The 18,827-nt window shown below is 46.1% G+C and overlaps 1 protein-coding gene across 12 annotated transcripts in view; it reads right to left on the bottom strand.

Annotated features, from left to right (window-relative positions):
- Positions 1-2,779: 2,779 nt before the first annotated feature.
- Positions 2,780-18,827, bottom strand: part of Ablim1 (actin binding LIM protein 1) — a 175,539-nt gene continuing 159,491 nt past the window's right edge. For 4 of the 12 annotated variants that reach the window (XM_035441751.1, XM_035441757.1, XM_035441753.1 and 1 more), the window contains 10 exons: positions 17,484-17,588; positions 15,752-15,799; positions 11,193-11,284; positions 10,103-10,208; positions 9,233-9,297; positions 8,042-8,102; positions 7,297-7,304; positions 6,374-6,448; positions 5,245-5,325; positions 2,780-3,591 (listed from right to left, as the gene is read on the bottom strand). In XM_035441751.1, the coding sequence (XP_035297642.1) occupies positions 3,478-3,591; positions 5,245-5,325; positions 6,374-6,448; positions 7,297-7,304; positions 8,042-8,102; positions 9,233-9,297; positions 10,103-10,208; positions 11,193-11,284; positions 15,752-15,799; positions 17,484-17,588 (755 nt within the window). In that variant the 3' untranslated portion in view covers positions 2,780-3,477. Of the gene's footprint in view, positions 3,592-5,244; positions 5,326-6,373; positions 6,449-7,296; positions 7,305-8,041; positions 8,103-9,232; positions 9,298-10,102; positions 10,209-11,192; positions 11,285-13,228; positions 13,376-15,751; positions 15,800-17,483; positions 17,589-18,827 lie in introns of all 12 variants that reach the window. The other 8 variants (XM_035441756.1, XM_035441754.1, XM_035441758.1 and 5 more) reach the window with 5 other exon arrangements.

The following is an 18,827-nucleotide window of genomic DNA, read 5'->3' as shown; positions in this document are numbered from 1 at the left end:
CTAAAGAAGAAAAAATGTGACTCAAAATTGAGGAGGGCACAGACAGCACAGATCAAACAGCTACTGGAAATATTTCAGAGCAGGGTCCTTGGAACACGCAGCCTGGAGCCATGCCAGCTTCTGCAGCATGCCCTGGGATGCCAGTTCTAAGTTTGCATGAGATTTTTTTTCTTTTTAAACAAAGACTCAAAAGAGGTCTGTTAAACTTGCAAAAGCAGATACATTTGACAGCATCATTGGTGAAACTATCTTTAGAAAAAGATGTTTGCTTCAAAGTAAATAAGTCTATTTTAGAAACATCACCAGCTGAACCTCTCCACGCTGGAGGTGACTGAGTGTAGACAGAGATGGAAATGACAAAGGTGGGGGGGTGCCACCGAAGAGAAGGCTCAGGCTGGAGGCAACAGAATCAGGACTTGGGGAGAACTAAGGACAGAACAGATAGAAAACTATCCCTCCCCCCCTTTTTGCACCTTAGAACCCACTAACTGCACTTTTTCTCTTTGGGGTTTCAGAGAACAGGCAGTTCATGTTTAGTTGTTGAAGGAGTCATATTAAAAATGTTTTTATAACAAACTCCACATGAGTATGAAAATGCAGAGCTAGCTGTTTTCAAAGGCTTTTCATATCACTGATAAGTTGCACAGGAAGACGACATGAGAGTCTGGACTCTCTTGGAGAAGTTTTGAAGGAAGCACTGACTGAGGCTACCATGTGGCCACAGAAGCCCTTCCAGGCCATGCAATCTGTATGCACTTCAAGTCACACGTAAGTCAAATGCTAAAAAACATAGCCCTTAATATACGCACCAAGTCTGCCATGCATAGACTTCTCCCCCAAGTGAAGAAGCTGCTTTGATTTTTAGCAACTGGAATTTTCCTGTGTTCAGCAGGGTGGGGTACTGTGAAGAACACGCATCTCCTGTGTTGTGGCCTGGGTGTTCAAGGTAAGTCACGTGGCTCCCTTTAATGTCACAGATAGGATGCCACAGCCCAAACCTGAGATCTGGCAGTTGGAACCGGATCATCCTCCCTGTATCTTTCTGACTGGAATCTGCAGGGGAATGCAGTGAGACCCTGGCCTTTCCCACACTCCTTTCCCAGGGCTGCCGGGGTCCTAACAGTGTTTTCTAGCATTATTTTTACATGATACAATTTAAATGAATTAGTATGCTGATATGAAATGAAAATTTTTTTCCCAAGTTAGATGGGGAACTGAGTTCCAATGTTTTTGTTATTGTTGTTTTGTTATTGCAAGAACTTGGGAGTTCGATTCTTCAGTTACCATTGCATCCTAGGCAGGTCCTCTAACCCACTCAAAGTCCTCTGTAACTAAAGAGCAGGACTGACACTATCCCCTACTCCTTGCAGCTGGATCTTCCTATGTCAAGAAAGAGCCACATTAGCTTTGTGCAGAGCAGGTGCAGAAACTTAGCATAAGCCTCTGTCTCCAGAGTGCTGTGGTTTTTCTTGGCTGCGTGATTGTGTGTAGTAACATGTTAACCAGTGCAGATTAATAGCAAGTGGTGGGCCACTTACTATCTCCATACTGCATAAACAGAGTCACCCACCAAGCCACCTCTGCTCTCTCTCAAAGGGAAACACCAAGAGTATCCTCCTCTCCATCCTGCACACTGCCAGGGTGACATGAGCCTTGTGCTGAGGCAGCCAGTGCTGGACAGGACAGCGAGAGCAAAACAATAAAAATGGCAAGAAGTGAGAACCCTGCAGGGGGAGCCCACCGTTTGCAACCTGCCTCCCAACCGAGAGGAGCTGGGCCCATCTACTCAGGCCATGCAGTACAGGCAGTACGGCTCTCTTGCTAACTGTGTTAGCAGGTCAACATATGTGGACTTGTGAGTGTACTTCTCCAGATCTATGTGTCTTGCTCTTTGTTGCTGGTGTCAGCAAACAGCCAGTCACACTAATCCTCAAAGGAGTTCCTGCATTTTGTGCTGGGAGGTGATTGAGAAGAATTCAAATGCTTTCCCTCTTGGCTTTAACTCAGAGACCAGAGCAGAAGAATCAAGGGGACCTATCCTCCTTTCTGGAGAGACTCATCATCCTTATGATGTGGCCTCATTTGTTCACGAATTTTAATGAAAGAACTGAGTTCCAACTTGTACTGAGAGTTGTAGAGTATGGAAGGAGTCTAGCGAGCCCTAAACTACCCTGGCCTCACTTTTGTAGTGTGAACCCAGTGTAGTTTCTACAGCTCACAGAATATGCTGGTCCCTAAGCACCCTCCAGAGCCTCACTCTTGATCTGGGTCACGTGCTCTTGTGCCAAGGCCCTGTCAAAGCCACAGCACAGTGTGGTAAACATTCAAACAGAGGGTACAAAGCACATACAGACTCACAAAACTTCCCTGGGCAAGTTACACGCAGGCACCAGCACACATGTTCACATCAGTTGTGCCAGGGCATAAACCAGGCCACATGAAATCTGTCTGAAGCAATCTACCTCAGAGTTGCAGAGATCTGAAGGAGAAAAGCATGTCTTCCCTTAGTCTATGCCCTTAAAACAACATACTAGCATGGGCTTGACCTGACCTACAAGATGCCACATGGACAGCAGGGGACACCTGGGGAAAAAACTTGGGACAGTGGCAGGGTACAGATTTTCCTTCTCTAAGAGACATGACCCATGGGCAACAACCACCCACCAGCAGCCAGACCAATCTGGAAACTCACTTTGCCCTTCCTTTCTTTGCAAAGATGAGCACACCAGCTCCTGTCAGTTTATAGGAGAAAGAACTGAGCACATTGTCAGAGGCAGAAAAAAAAGTCCAGGGAGGGGTGGGGGTGGGGCTTCCTTCATTTCTTTTTCCTTTTCCTATCTCTTAATTTTTCCCCCTAGCAGTTGACCAACCAGGTCCTGGCACACAGGAAGGGAACAGGAGCGTATTCAAGTCATTCTTGCTGGTACTCAGCTGAGTGCTCAGAACTACCTGGTTCCCTAGGGAGTTCCATTCCTCCAGAGCCCAGGCAGAGCAGAGGGTGGCTGCCAAGGAAAGACTAAATTGTTGCTACCGTATCAATGCTGGTCTCTCCTCCTCAGCCACAGTGGTACATAAATAAATAGATCCATACTTCAGAACTCCCTGCCATTCCTTCCCGTGTGGCTTCCTAAGGGCACTTCCGGCTCTTACAGGTATAGGCAGCACTAAGTTAGACATCCGTTAAAGGGGAAAATAAAGGCGAAAGGAGCCCCAGTGTGGACCTAGTCACGTGTGGATGTTAGTGCTGAGTTTGGGAACACACAAATCTCTACCCCGTTGCTGCTCAGCAAATGTTACTGTTGCTTGACCAGGGATCTGGTTCATGGGTGGGTGCTGAGATCAGATTTTCCCTCAGTGTTGCTGCTGGGAGATGGTAGCAAATAAATTCTCTGATCAATGATTCTAGGCCTCAATACGACGTTCTAGGCACCACTGCCACTGAAAGTCCTTGTCCTGATTGTCACTTATTCCGGGTACTTAGAAGAGTTTAGCCTTTTTCTTCATGTCGTTGCGTCTCCAAAGAGGTAACTTGTCAAATTCCTGTATGGACATCCCAAAGATTTCCCAAAATACTTCTGGGGCTAAGTGGCGCTGGTAAGAGAGAAGCAAGAAGGCATTAGTCCTAATGACCACAGCAATAGCCCTGAGCTGTGTTTTCTGGTTTATGAATACAGCCAGCCTTCCATAGTTGTGGCTTATGCATCCCCAATCCAATCCACTTTAGATCAAAAGTGTCCCTTCCCTAACTACATCTGACCTGAGCATGTACTGACAGTGTCCCTGGTCATTCTACCCTGAGCAACACAGTGCTGCAACTACAGACATAGCATTTAGTCTGTGCTCAGCAGTGTACATCCTCTAGAGATGACTTAAGGCATGAAATATGATGTGTGCAGTCAACCCATAAATACATAGCGCACACGCTAAGACTCGGGGAAGTACTTGCAAACTTTGTCATCTTTTGGGGGAGAGTATCCTGGAATGGATTCTCTGCAGAAACCAAGAAACACTGACATCCATGCGGAAAAGCCAGTCAGGCTGGGAAAGAGGCAACTATCTCTCTCTGGCACTTGTTTCCCACACATGGCCAGTTACGGTGTCCTCTCCACTGGAGGAAACAGCTGGTAGACAACTGCCACTACCGTTATATTTCAGTGTGGGGCTAGCCATTGGGCATAGGAAGGTGATTTGTGATGCTGGAAGTGGCTGCTATAACTTCAGGTCCTTGTCATACTGGAAACAGAATAACAGATGATTATAGTAACAGCCACAGAGAAAGGGGCTTCCAGGGTGCTCCTTGGGAGAGTCCTATAACTTCCTGACCAGTAACAGGAGAGAAGGATGCTTGTCTCCCATTGGTTTTATCTTCCATTTTAATATGGGCTAGAATCATCTGAGATAGCCTGACCTCTGAGATAGCCTGAGGCAGAGTCAGGTGAATTTCTGTGAGTTCGAGGCCAGCCTGGTCTACAGAGTGAGTTCCAGGACAGTCAGGATTACACAGAGAAACCCTGTCTTGAAAAACAAAAACAAGACAAACAAAAAGAAAATCATTCATATGAAAAGGTACAAAGGTGGGGCAGACATGGACCTGGAAATATTTTAGGAGTGACAGAGATGCCCATGCTACAACTGTAGCCCTAACCACACCAGCATCTGATTTCCAAAAAACATAATGGACCCACACTGTGTATCTAGGGCATTACAAATCTGACCAGGCACTTTACACACTGATCTAACTGTGGGCTGAGATGTGGGCGCATACATTGGACCACTGGCCTCTCTGGAGCCAGGGAGCGCCTGCTGTGAAGCTAATTGGGTGTGGGAGCATCCTATTTTCTCTCTTTCCTGAAGACACTTTGAGAATGGCACCGCCTTCCCCACCTTCAGACATCTAAGGGAGTGCTGAGTTCTAATGGGAACGACAACAGGATGGCTACAAACTCCCAATCCCATGGTTTTATTTCCTGGAGATCCTCAACGATTTAGTTAGCTCTCTGTCCACCTATAATGTGACAGTGACACTGGGTTTTTTGTTTGTTTATGTTTTGTTTTGTTTTGTCCCCACGACTTTAGGTTTCCCCTGGAAATAAACATTTATATCTGTTCAGAGGTACCCTGGTGTGTGTGTGTGTGTGTGTGTGTGTGTGTGTGTGTGTGTGTGTGTGTGCGCGCGCGCACACGCGCGCGCTGTGGGTTATGTACAGGGATCTTTAACTGAGGTTAAGTTTTTGTTTTGTTTACCTCCAGCCGGGTTCTGTCCACATCTCTTAGGATTTTGTTGCGCCCTCTGTTGGTCACCATGAGCATTTCATATGGAAATATCTGAGAAAGAAAAACACCTTGTCTAGAACACCATTATCATTTAATTCATAAACACAACCTAAAGCCCAGCACACCCATGATAGAGATAGCAGCAAGAGTAGGTATGAAGACCCTCCAGTGTTGTGACTCACGTTGCACTATGCCTTGGGAATGGTGCTCTGAGTGTAAGAATACTAACTTACCATGAACGAGTCAGGAAGGACAAAGTTAGCAGAGACCTGAAGTGGCAGGCACATGTGCTGGCTCTACATGGTGCTGTTAGGTGACAGGACAACTTTGTGCACTCTTAGCTAAGACAGACTTGTGAATTCACACAGCCAACCAGGCCCCAAAACAGTGTTTTGGAAGCTGACATGTTGAAATGAGCTCCAAGTACAGGTCTCAAGGAGATCAAGTCTCTGGACACCACTTTTGCTTTTTTTTTTTTTTTTTTTTTTTTTTTTTTTTTTTTTAAGCCAGGGTCTCACTATGTAGCTCTAGTTGGCCTAGAACTCACTATGTGAAAGGAGCTGGCCTAGAACTCACTATGTGGATGGAGCTGGCCTCAGATTCAGACCATTCAGCCTGCCCCCTCCTCCTGACCTCTGAGGTTAAAGGTGTGCTCCGTCATGCCTGGCAGCCAGATACAGAATGTTCTGGAACTAGGATGGCCAGCCATGTCCGTTTGTCCAAGACTAATCAGACGTGGTATGCAAGATGTTTGTTACAAATACTAAGAAACTTCTGACAAACTAGGAGATATTGGTCACAAAAGCTGGACCAGGCTTCTGCCATTCCACTCAGCATTGGACATGCCTTGAAATGCATGTGGCGGGTGTCAAGGTCACACCGGGGTCATAGGGAAGTGGGTGCTGGTACCTCACTGTGGGCAGTCAAGGTTTAAACCTGCAGACCAAGTGTGACACACAACACTTTAAGACGAGCCTGTCAGGGTGTGCCTACCTGGGACCAGGTGGCCCTTACACCCTGAACATAGCAAACCAATAGGAAACCACAGCTCTCTACTGCATGCAATTGTGTTCAAGAGGAAAGGAACCGTCACACTTGCCTTTGGTTCCAGCATGTTGGGCATGGACACACCTCGGTCCATTCTCATTGCCGGCATGTGGCCATCTGGGAGGGTCTGCAACAGAAATGCTTGTTCGGTGGGGAGCATAGACTCTCAGCCGAAGCCCGGGGAGGGTGTGAGTGCTCCCTGACTTCCCTGTTGAGTCTCAGATCCTCCTGTCATGTCCTATTCACTACTGTGTATTTCTCAAAGTGAGATCCTTACACAGTCAGAGGGACAGCCCGTCATCAAGTTGGAGAAAGATCATGGATTAATATTTCCTGATTTAGGCTGCCTGAGTAGAGGGATATATATATCAGGTCTATTTCCACTGTTTTCCTTCTGTGTCTGTCTCTTTCTGTAGCCCAGGCTGGCCCTGAATTCTATAGAGTCCTCTGCCTCAGATGCACCGAGACTACAGGATACAAAACCACACCCTCTTATCTTTTTCATTCTTTATCTTAGTTTGGATTTATTCTCCCTTCTCACTCCCCCTCCCAGGCTTACAAGATGAAAAGGAAGGGTTTGGGAGCAAACTGTTCTTTCCCAGTGGCTGAGAGTCCTGTTTCATTTCATTTGGGGACAAAACCAAGAAAATGCTGCAACTAAGCATTGAGAGAACTTTAAAAATCTTCACCCATGCCCATGAGGTCACTTTCTCTACCCTGGACAGACTCAGGGCAGCTGGAGAAGAGAACCCTCCCACACCTGGCCAGCTCATGCCCTACCCAAAAGGTCTGCAGTGACAGCTTGACCAGGCTACTAGGCATGCCTGCTCCTTCCAGCTACGGAGTAACAGTTAGAGAATCAACCACAATATCCATCCTCCCAACAGTAACCATTCCCCTGAAGCAGCAGCACAGACTGGTGAGTAAGCGTTCTGTCTGATATGGCCAACTCAAGGAAGACAAAGCCATCCATACCTGGTAATCTGAAAAAAAGGAAAAAAATTCATTAGGAAAAGACCATGAGAAAACCACGAAATCACCAACAGCAACACGGTATTTCACCATAGCTTCCAAAACATCCCCAACAAATTGTGCTCTTTCCATGCTCCTAGTCAGTTCATGCTCTGAGCCGCTGGTTTCCACTGGAGCCAGGAAATGCCTGCTTCAACTTGAGGCATCATTCAAACACCCTTCCTCTATATTGTCACCGCACACCCTTTGGGGACAGTGGGCACTCTTCACTTGGTGCTACACCTCCTTCATTAGAGTGCTCCGTGTGTAGAAGGACAGTGAATGAATGAGTAGATACTGGTTTCCCATGCTTGTATTTATCTAGAGCAGTGGTTCTCAATCTTCCTAAGGCTGCAACCCTTTAATAACATCCTTCGTGTTGTGGTGACCCCCAACTATAAAATTATTTTCATTGCTACTTCATAGCTGTAATTTTCCTACTGTAATGAATGATGATGTACATATCTGTGTTTTCCAACGGTATTAGGTGACCCTGTAAAAGAGTTTCAACCCACAGGCTGAGAACCACTGATCCAGAGACTCTCTTGATGTTTTTGTGCTTGCTATCAGCTCAGAGAAGAGAGCCATGCCCCCCCTGTGGGATGCACAAAGCGTGAACACAGGACGTATACTGGTGATTACGTAGCCTCTCCTGAACCAGGGTCACAAGAAAAGACACTGTCATGGTTAGAGCCCTATAGAGCCTCACCTCGAACTCCGCCGCTGACGTCTCCATAGCTGTTGTACTGAGCAAAGTCTGTAGAAACCGGCTGCAATGAAGAAAAAAATGGTCACAGGGAAATCTCCACTTTATATTTGGCGTGGGAGAACAGACTTATAAAATCCTAAGAATCCTGCCTAGGCTAAAATCCTGGATGGTCATTATTTATCTGATTTATTCTTCCAATTGTAATATTGCAGTGTTTGCAGGCATCTGTGGTACTGTCCAGCAGGCTTTTATGAAGCAAGTATTTCTTGTCCATAGATACAAATGTATTTCTAAAGGTGCCTTTAATTCCAGCACTCAGGAGGCAGAGGCAGGTGGATCTTTGTGAGCTCAGAACCAGCCAGATCTACATAGTGAGTTCTAGGACATCCAGGACTATATAGAGAGACCCTGCCCCAACCACACAATGTATTTCTAGAAATTACAACTAGTAATTACACAATTGTAATTATTCTAGGCTTGGTGAGGGAAGTGGTTGTCCCCAACTCTTTTTATAGAAATTACGAATCAAGTGATTACCTTTTGCCTTATTGAAAAAAAAAGTTGCCTACTGTTGCTTAATTTAGTTTCTTATGCTTACACAGGCCATTCAAAGTCAATTTAGTCTCCTGGAAAAAGAAGTATTTTATTTTGCTTATCACTGAAAGTGATGTACCAGGCAGGTGGTAGTGTCCCTTGTATGTCCGCGGGGGCTAGCAGGATGTTTGGTGTGTAAAGGAAGCTGCCCATGCCCGATGGCCTGAGTTCAAGATGGGGGACTCACATAGCAGAGGGAGAGGACTGATGTCCACAAGTTGCCCTCTGACCTCTGTTCATGCACCATTATGTATGCAACACACACACACACACACACACACACACACACACACACACACAGACACACACACACACACATACACACACACACACACACACACACACACACACACACACACACACACACACACACACACACACACACACACACATACACACACACACACACACACACACACACACACACACACACACACACAGACACACACACACCTACTGACATGCACACACAATAATAAAAATAATGTTACAGAAAGTAAATATACACAAAGAAAGGAGTCAGACTCTTCCGATGATATGTCAGTACAGACTGAGGGAGGGAGACACACAGACACCATTAACTGAAGGAAGTCTTACCCGGTGAAGGCCATTCTTGCCATAACCAGGGAGAGACGAAGTTTTCGTTGAGGGAGCATGTGCAGCTGGGTGAGGAAAAAAGTAAGAGAATGTTCTAGTGCTCCAGGGAGATCGCCAGTGATCGTGTACAGTTAAAGGACTTAGGAAAAAGGAATTCAAATGATACTGGGTTCCGTGTTCACAGCACACTGCCTTCTGGGGGAGCGTGCACAAGCAGACAGCGATCATCTCGAGGAGAGGCAGGAGGAGGAGGGACACACAGCCAGCTGGAGCTGGAGCTGCCCCCCCGCCCCCCCGCCCCCGCCCCCCGCCCCCGCCCCCCGCCCCCCCCCCCCCCCCCGCCCCGTGGTCCCTCACCACAGCAGGCGCTAAGTGCACCTTCTTTCTTTGAGCCCTCAATCCTAAGAGCACCATTGTTTCTGTGTTACAGGAGACACAAAAATAGGGGCTGAGGAAGTAAGCAGAGCAAGGACTCTGGGGTGCCTACACCCAGGTGCAGTATGGGATGGCAGCAGTAACTGACCCAGAAACCAAGGGTGTAAGATGCCAAGACGATCCAGCTGACCACAGCTGGGCCCCTGGGCTGGCCTGGGTTGCAGAATCGAATCCGTGAGGGCACAGGAGTCTGAGAGGCAGCCTGGCCATGGAGGAAGCTAAAGCTCAACACCCCTGCATCTCTGGACGGGACAATCGCTCTGAAATTGTTTATTGACCTATGAAGTTGTAGCATTACACATACTCACACAGGCCAGAATCTCACACTCGGAAGGAACTCTAGGGGTTAGAAGACCACACAAGCTGGTCTCCTGCATAACAGGCAGGTGGCTGGGCCCACCCTTAGACCACAGAAGGCAGGGGTCTGCTGCTCACCTGAGTGCAGGGGAGAGTCATAGCGACTGGCCAGCAGGGACGCCCTTTCTCGGTTCTCCTTCTCCATTTCTTCCTTCAGTATCAGCTGCCCCAGGCCTGAGTTGAGCTATCCACAGGAAGAAGAAAAAGAAACACGATGCAGTTGCTGACATGAGCTAGCGCTTTTTCTGCTTGGCGCCTGGGCTTCCCTAGGAGCTGGATGGGTTCTAGCCTTTTCATTGGCCAACCTTCTCTTCCCCAGGCCAGGCTCCAAGTTAAAAGGTCGCCTTCCTTCTCTGGCTTCAACATGTGTGCACATCTGATGGTTTTTGATACAGGAGGGAGAGATTATGGATTAGGGAATCCTTAAACAATAAATTGCGGCCTCTGCCTTAAAAGCTGTTAAAGAAGGAATGTATGCTCACACATATTTTAGAAAATCCAGAAGGAAACAAACTGTGACCCCACAGGAGTCCCCACTGTCTGCATTCTGATGTGCGCCCATCTCTCACTGTTCTACACTTTTTACAGAAAACCAGTGCTGCTGTTTGCATCCTTTCTCTGTGCACCCCACACCATGCCCATTTCCTGTAACTGCTCCATTAGCCCCTTATTGCTCAGAGTTTAGACTTTACTAGCCCTCTGAGATGCCAAGGGTCCTAGCAAGAAGCAAGAACACACAAAGAGTGGGGAGAGGGGTCTCTTGGTGGAACACCAATTAGGACCCCTTTACCATCCCAGGTATTTACTCTGTCCTAAGAGATTTGGACCAATATGTCATCCCGAGGAACTCCCTCTAGCAAGACCTGCATGACCCTGGGTACACACCATCTTGGCCCGAAGGAACATTCCACATCCTTTCCACTGGTCCACCTGCACACCTGCACACCTGCACACCTGCACACCTGCACACCTCAGTCATGTGCTCCTTGAATTCTGTGACCCCCTAACCCTCCAACCTCACTGTCAGCACCTTGGATCACCAGATGCCTGCCATGTGTCTCCTACTGGATCGCAAGCCCCATGGTGGTGTGCACATGGTAGTTATTTAAAGCAAGCAAACACCTGCAGTCAAATGGAAATGGAATTGAGGGCAGCGGAGAAGACAAACCTTCATCAGTTGTTCTTCCTGAAGCTGCCGGCGTCTCTGGAGTTCCTCCTCATCTTCCTCTCTGCCGCTAGATCTGCGTCTCATGTCTGTTCCTAATTCCACAGTAAAGACAACTTCTCACATCAGCCCCACGATAAAGGAAATCTTAGCGGTCTAGTCCATCTGGCTGTCTATCAGGCTGGAAAGCTGGCAGGTCAGCAGGCTTCCATAATACCACGGCCAAAATGCCCATCACCAACTCAGCACTACAGGCTGGTTTCTCAAGGCTCCACTATGGTGCCAGTTCAGTGTGTAATGCAGCTAACCTAGGGGTTTTGGCCTCTCAACACCTGTCTGTGAACTAGACCTGGCTTGCTATGGCAACTGAGTCTCAGGCACCAACATTAAACTATAGAGCTCGTTATACTAAGTGGAGAGGCAGATACCTCCAGTTATTCCTGGTCAGTTTTAGCTAGCAAGGAATCCAAATATCTTCAAATTGCTGAGACAGTTGCTATCTTGGGCAAGCTTTTAAAACTTGCAGTTGCCCTGTTTTCTTGGTTTTAGACTTTTACAAAATAAACTGCCAAGTTTTCTTCTACCCTTAGTAAATCCATTAAAAAGCACACTTGCTGTGCTTCTTTTAAAGGCTAAGTCTATTATTTTCCTTTCCTCACACCAGAGAATTTGCTACTAGTAAGTGAACAAAACCAGGGTTAGCACGGCTCTAAGCGACTCTGGAAGAGTGCAGTAGCTGACACATCACTTCTAGGCCTCCAGGGGAGTCTGTCAGAGTGACTGGAAGACTAGGGTAAGTGTTGTCCCTAAATCACTTAGATTAACCTGGCCAGGAAACAGGAACTTTTTCTAGTCTAGTAAAATTTACCAATATGTGTATTTTTTGTTATTTTGATGAAGAAGCAGGCATTTTCCTCACTTTAGGATTCTACGCAACTGTGACGGTGACATCAACCGTGATGTTCCCTCTTTCTGAACTTAGGTCTCTACTGAGCAAAGTAGCTAAGGTAAAAAAGCCTAAGAGCCTAAGTTTCCTGAAGGGCAGAGATTGACAGCTGCTTCAAAAGCCAATGTGGATTTTCTCTTAAGTTTATACTCATAAAAATCGATAGGCCAATGTTTGTAAGAATTAGGCACATCTCATCATCCTGATTATAGGATATTTTCGGATAATGAGAATAAATTTCTCTTCAACTATTTCTATAAATATTAATTACTTTAAAACAAAGTTCTCTTGCCTATATAAGTTATTAAAAGACAACCCAACCTGGTGAGGAAGATTAAGAATTTTTAGAACATTGAAGGCTCTTCAGGTTGTCAACAAAATGAGCATAATTGTGCTTTTGTAAGACTGATCTAATTTTCAGTTTTAGCTACTAAGCTTTGTGATCCATTTCTATAGGCTTGAGTGATTTCACTAATGACAAAACGGGAAAGACACAGACACGACTAGAAAGCAGGACACAAAGAATGGCATGGTTCCAATGGGACACTGAGCGCGGGACCATGGAACGACAGATGTGAAGTCACACACAGGTTGCACTCCAGAATGCGTAGGTACCTCAGCCCTCCTTAGCAGGGGAGAGGATGACCTTGGCAGAGCAGGGAGAGGCTTCAGGGTTAAGGCTGCCTGTTAACAGCAGGAAAGACAATCCAGATACTGTCTAAAACCTAAGTAACTGGGGAAAGTCCTGTTTTCACCTACTCTGCTCTCCAGAATAAGCTTCTGCCCGCAGGCTCTGAGACAACTGTGTTCAGCAGACAGCCGAATTGGTCCACCCAAGCCATGGGTTTCAGACCAGTTCATGGCTGTGTGTTTTGTGCTCAGCCAGGCCGTGGGAGGCAGAGGTTTTTTTTTACCTTTTAAGCATTTTGCATGCACATCTATGCCATGCTCATTCTTTTCACTGCTCTACCCCTCGGCCTGTATACTTTCCTTACATGTCTTTGTGACATTTCTTTGCATGCTTTTAATAGTTCGTTTTGCACTCTCCTAGAAATGTATGTATCTGTTTGACTTAGCAGCATCGGATGCATACCTACGGCGGCAAGTAAGGGGGCACCGGGCCAGTGGTCCATCTCAATCTTTGGTATCTCGTTGGGATCTGGTGCCTGGGCTGCTGGGAACTTGGAAAACTTGATGATATCTTCTGAAGCCTTGCTCTGGGCTGCCAAGGCAGCTGCATCTAGGTGGGAACCAGGGATGCTTAGCTATGGGTCTGCAAAGTAATGCTGGTACCACCCCACAGACGTGACTTTCCATTCCTCATGGAATGTTTCAAAGGTAGAACTCTGACTACTTCGGCCATCAGAGAATTGTCCACTCTTTAATTTTTAAATATTCTTGGGATTAGAAATTTTGTTAACTAGAAATTTGAGTTCTAAAATTGAGATTAAAGAGCTGAGGAGTAAGCAGGAGAAGCTGCTTTTCGATGTAGTTGTTTAGGGAAGGGCTGGCTTTGGGTTGGGGGCCAAGAGGCCACAGATATGCTAATCTGGTGCACTGACTGTTTACACACTCTATATGGGTCTTTGGATCTTGTAAATCCACTTCTGGCTTTACCAGACATCAGTGTGATTCATGGCTATCACCCAGACTTACTGTTGTTCAGGGGTCTATTCAAACAAGTGAGCTGGCCAACTTGAAAATAAGAACGGCTCAAGCAAACATTAGTTCCAGGGTTGCAATTGCTGTGGAAGACTCAATAGCTTCAAGCCCCAAATCCAATCACAGAATCGGAGCAAAACAAACCAGCTTAAGCGGTCTGTCCCTAATTCCAGTTGATTTGGCAAACTGGCCTGTTGTTTCAAAAACTATTTATAAGGCTGAAGTTAAATTATTTTTTTCTTTGGGGCTCACATATTTTTAAATCTGGAAACAATTTTCTTGAATATTCCAGTTCTTCTGGTAACCTCCGGCCTTCAGCTCGCTCCTGTGACTTGACCAAGGTTACCCAATAATAAGGGCTAGAGTCTTGGCTGGACAGGAAGCAGTGTGTCTCAGAATCATTAACTTTAATGGGAAGAAAAATCTTGGCTTAGGAAACACTGTCCTCCCAGGAGGGCTCAGAGTGTCAGAGCAAGACTGGACTTCTATGTAAAAAGGAAGAAAACTGACTTTTTTTCTTCTGGAAAATGTTCCAGGGCACAGGTATCAGTGTGGGACATGCCATCTATTTCTTTGGCATGGAGCAGAGTTCTGCGAACGTGTCTTGGAAAGTATTGCTCTAGTTGTGCTATCAATCAATTACAGCAGGCTGAAAACAAGGACTTCTGTCATTCCTTCCACACAGAGCCTAATGCCAGCCAACCTCCCTGGCTCACCTCTGACTGTTGTTTAGCAGGGATAGGGGCCAGAGACTCTAATATTTACTGACATCTCTAAGTGGCTAAGTCTAACTCTGGGTGTTTTATTGTTAAAGGAAAACCAAAAAAGCATGACTTCCAACAGTACTTACGCATTAGAATTGGTGAAGTCAGTAGTTAAACATTCACATGTTAATGAGTGTGTGGGAAGACATTAAACCATAAAAAAACAGAAACAAAAACAATGTTAATAAACTTAAAACACAAGCATGGTATGTAAAACCTTGAAATAAAAAAGAAAAGGAAAACCAAACAATACACACCTTTCCCCTCCCTAGAATGCTGGCCTGGAAGATTTTCCTTATGTATTTCCAGCTGAGATCTGAATTCTTCCTTATTCCTGACTAGATCTATGGGCAGCCCTCAAATCTCCAAACGCAATTAATGTGTAATTGTTTAGAACTTACTAGAAAGCTAGTTTGGGCATCTATCTAAGCCACAGATTTATAGCAGATGAATCCAGAGAGGCCTCATAATGGTGGGGGAAACAATGAAACTCACAGAAAATAGTGTGGTTTTTTTCCTTTTTTTCTTTCTTTCTTTTTTCTTTTCTTTTTTTTTTTTTTTTTGATTTAAAAGACATATCCCCAGAAAATGAAAACACAATAATAAATCCACCTAGGTGATTCCTCGCTTCTAGAAATGTCAGAGACACGCTCATCTAAGTAACTGAATAGATGAGAACACTAAAACACAGAGGGCTTACTCCCAGGAACCACACAGCTGCATCAGCAATATGGGCTGGCCTCTCTACTTGCCTCAGCTCCTTGCTCTGTCTACTACGGGGCTCGTGCCTTGTAGGATTTTCATAGGTGGTTCATATTTACTAGCTTTAATTATTTGAACTAGTTGAACTAGCAAGCTCATCAAATTTATTAAGAAATTGGTTAGATTATTCGGTGACTTAAAAAAGGTTATTTGGTGATTTGGGCTAATTTGTTGTGTGATCACAACTCCCCTTTCCATGGGCCGGATGAGAGCAGAAACGGGTAGAAGCTTCCTAACTGAGCTAAGTGCTCTCGACCAGGCACATGGGTTCCAAGTCACATCTGTATCCTGTCAGATTACAAGGGCACACATAATACACAGCGTGCCCCAGTTTGAGTCATCCCACACTGTACTGGGGAAGCCTTTGGAAGGAAGCAGAGGAGCCCAGCTGACCCCACCACGTCAGAGCTGAGGAAAGCCAGTGTTACCATGCTGTTTGTAGATGGGAGGTTTTCGGTAAATGTTGATCCCTTGATCTGTGGAAATGAAAAGCAAAGACTATAATTATGGGAACCAGCTCAGAAACAAAGAACAAGAAGACAAAACAATAGGCCAACCAAAGGGTAACTAACCCAGAGGGCTAACCTTTGTATTACAAAGACTGAGCACACTGGAAGAAAAGACTACAGAAATGAACCAAATCTACACATTCTCAAACACATGACGTAGGAGCCTTTGTAACACCTCATAGCACACAGAGAAGTACCTCACTCAGGAGCCATTTATTTCACACACAGACACCACTGAAGGTGGGATCAAGACAGGAAATGATGCTCGCAGTGGAGACTTGGGGAAAAACAATCCCCAAATCGCTACTGTCTAGAAATTGAGCTGCCAGGAGTCACCCCGTGGCTCAATTTATGATTTCAGTTAATGACAGGAACAATGGGAAGTGATGTGGGAAGCTCAGAATACACAAAGCAAGCAACACTTGGGATGATCAACAAAGTCCTAACCCAGGCGAGCCGAATTTGTGTTAGACAAGAAAAGAAAAGCAGTACACATGTCTGCAGAGACTGTCTGATGACACCATTTCACTTCGACTAAAAATGTTCCCGTATTTCCAAAGTTCTCTCTCTGTTCCCCCATTGTCTTAGGTACTCTACCTTGGAGGGGAATTCTTCATATAAAACAACTTTGAATGGACATAACAGTTTTTCAAGATTAATGAAAAAAATTTAAGGAAAGTCCTAGATAAGTGATTCCAATCTCATTGCACCTTCCTGATTTGCTGGGTAAATTCAAAATTCCAAGAAAAAATTCCAGATAGGCATAGTTATAGGAACCTAGTGGGTAATTTATGAAACTCCTGGTGGCCTCAGATGGCTAGTCCATCTCATGGACTGGGCTGACCCTTAATGTCAGGATAGTGACAGGCTCTGGGTTTTCCAGATTTTGATTTGTTTTGGTTTTTGAGACAGGGTTTCTCTGTGTAGCCCTGACTGTCCTGGAACCAGCTCTACAGACCAGGCTGACTTTGAACTCACAGAGTTCTGCCTGCCTCTGCCTCCCAAGTGCTGGGACCAAAGGCGTGCGCCACCGTGCCCAGCTGGTTTTCCTCTTTTGGATGGCAAGTTATTATTTGAGCTGTGGTAGTTAGCACTGTGACTACGAGGGCAAAGCTTGCAGTGTGAAGCCTAAATTGCAAGATATTTTAGTAAGCTGTGCAGGTGACCTGCTCACTACCTATTACGGAAGCACCAGCTAGCTGATCCAATGCCACAACTATGAAGGCATTCTCAGGAGACACTGTGGTTTAGATGGCTCTTCAGATAGCTTGTTAATGCCAGGGAACCACAATCTGACAGAAGGAAAAAACCCAACCCTTCTTGTTGGTCTTTATCCTCTCTGCCTCCCACTCCCACCCAATCTCTAAGGACATTTGAGGGCTGGGTATGTGGCTCAGTGAGCGAGCATTCGTACAGCATGTATAATCCCCAGCCACGAAAACAAAAAAAAAATGTTTTCAATTGAAAACTTAGGCCTTCAATCTGATCCCACCAACTTCAGTTTAGATCATTCGGAAGGCCAGATCCTGCAATTTAGTGTTTGTTGACTGTGTATCTTGATGAAGGGACATGAGGAATGGAGACAGACGAGGCTACAAGGCTACATTCTACACCATGACAGGACACCATGACACGCCGTGTCAGCTCCTACCTGGAACATGGAAATGTTTAGGGGCCTGAGCGTAAGTTGGAGTTAGAGGGCGGCTGTCGGGCCGGTAAGGGAGAGGGGAGCTCCGGCCGCTGGACGGCTCGTTGCCTCCAATGAGAAGAATGGAAAAAAACAGAATGAGAGAGGGAGGGCGACGAAGGAAACCACCGAGCAGGCGATCAAAATTCAACACAACAGGTTGGAAGGAGGGGATATCAGAAACGGAAACAAACTCAAGTTTGTCAACTTGGCCTGAAGAGATGGCATCAGGGTTAGTTTTCCAAGGGGGGATTTGAGCTCAGGTCGGACCAGGTTCAAAGCAGCCAGCAGTCAGGGACGCATCATTCCAATGGCATGCGGTGGAGGCCCTGAGCTCCGCAAAGCAAACTGATGAGATGGTAAGTGTGGGAGGAGGAACAGGGCTGGGCTGGTCGTCAGATGCAGAACCCCAAGCATGTAGGTGAGTGGCATGTGCAGGCCCCACCTCCTTCCAGGCAGAGGCTGGCCACTGGAATATGTTTCTCTTAACTTGAGGCTAAGGCCGGGCACCTCAGAGGTCACCCAGCCCTTCCCCTCCACAATGTAAAGTGCTTTCATGGCAGCCTATGTTTCTGTTTGTCATGCTCTAAAATATACAGCTGGAATTCAACCCCTTCTTGACAGATACCATGGGACTATTTGTGCTCTTTTGCAAGATAAGGCTCCTTCTGGCCAGCACTTCAGTCACTAACACACTAACTGAACACTGGCTTGTGCAAATCCAAGAAGGAGACAGATCTTGTCTCTACTTCTCGGGTCTCCTGACCATGCTGTTGCTACACCGTGTACCTTCTCACCCAGAGGACTGATATGCAAGCTCACAAAGGAGATGCAGGCTCTCACAGTTCTTAGGAAGTTCCTTGGAGCATGGCATCGGAGAGAAAGGCCCCAGAGAAGCTAAAAGGCAACTGTCTAGAGACCTAGGACATCATGAGCTAGGAGGTGACGGAGCTGCAGCACTGAAAGGTGTCCAGAGAGGAGACACTGTCCGTGGGGCATGCAGGGTTGGAGCTTAGCTGCAAGATCCTCGAGTGCAGACACACACACACACCACACACACACACACACATATACACACATATACACACACATATGCATACACACACATATGAATACACACACAATACACACACACAATACACACATATACACACACATACACACAGATATACACAATACACACACACACACACACACACACACACACTCCTTCCCTTCTGTCCATAGGCATGCAGGGAAGAGCATATACAAATTAGGAAGAAATGAACTACTGGCCTACTTTGTCCCCCTGCCCCACACCTGAGCAAG

Source organism: Cricetulus griseus, chromosome 3 (genome assembly GCF_003668045.3).
Source record: "Cricetulus griseus strain 17A/GY chromosome 3, alternate assembly CriGri-PICRH-1.0, whole genome shotgun sequence".
NCBI lineage: Eukaryota > Metazoa > Chordata > Mammalia > Rodentia > Cricetidae > Cricetulus > Cricetulus griseus.
Note: the sequence above shows the minus strand (reverse complement) of the source record. Positions and strands in the feature narration are given on the sequence as shown.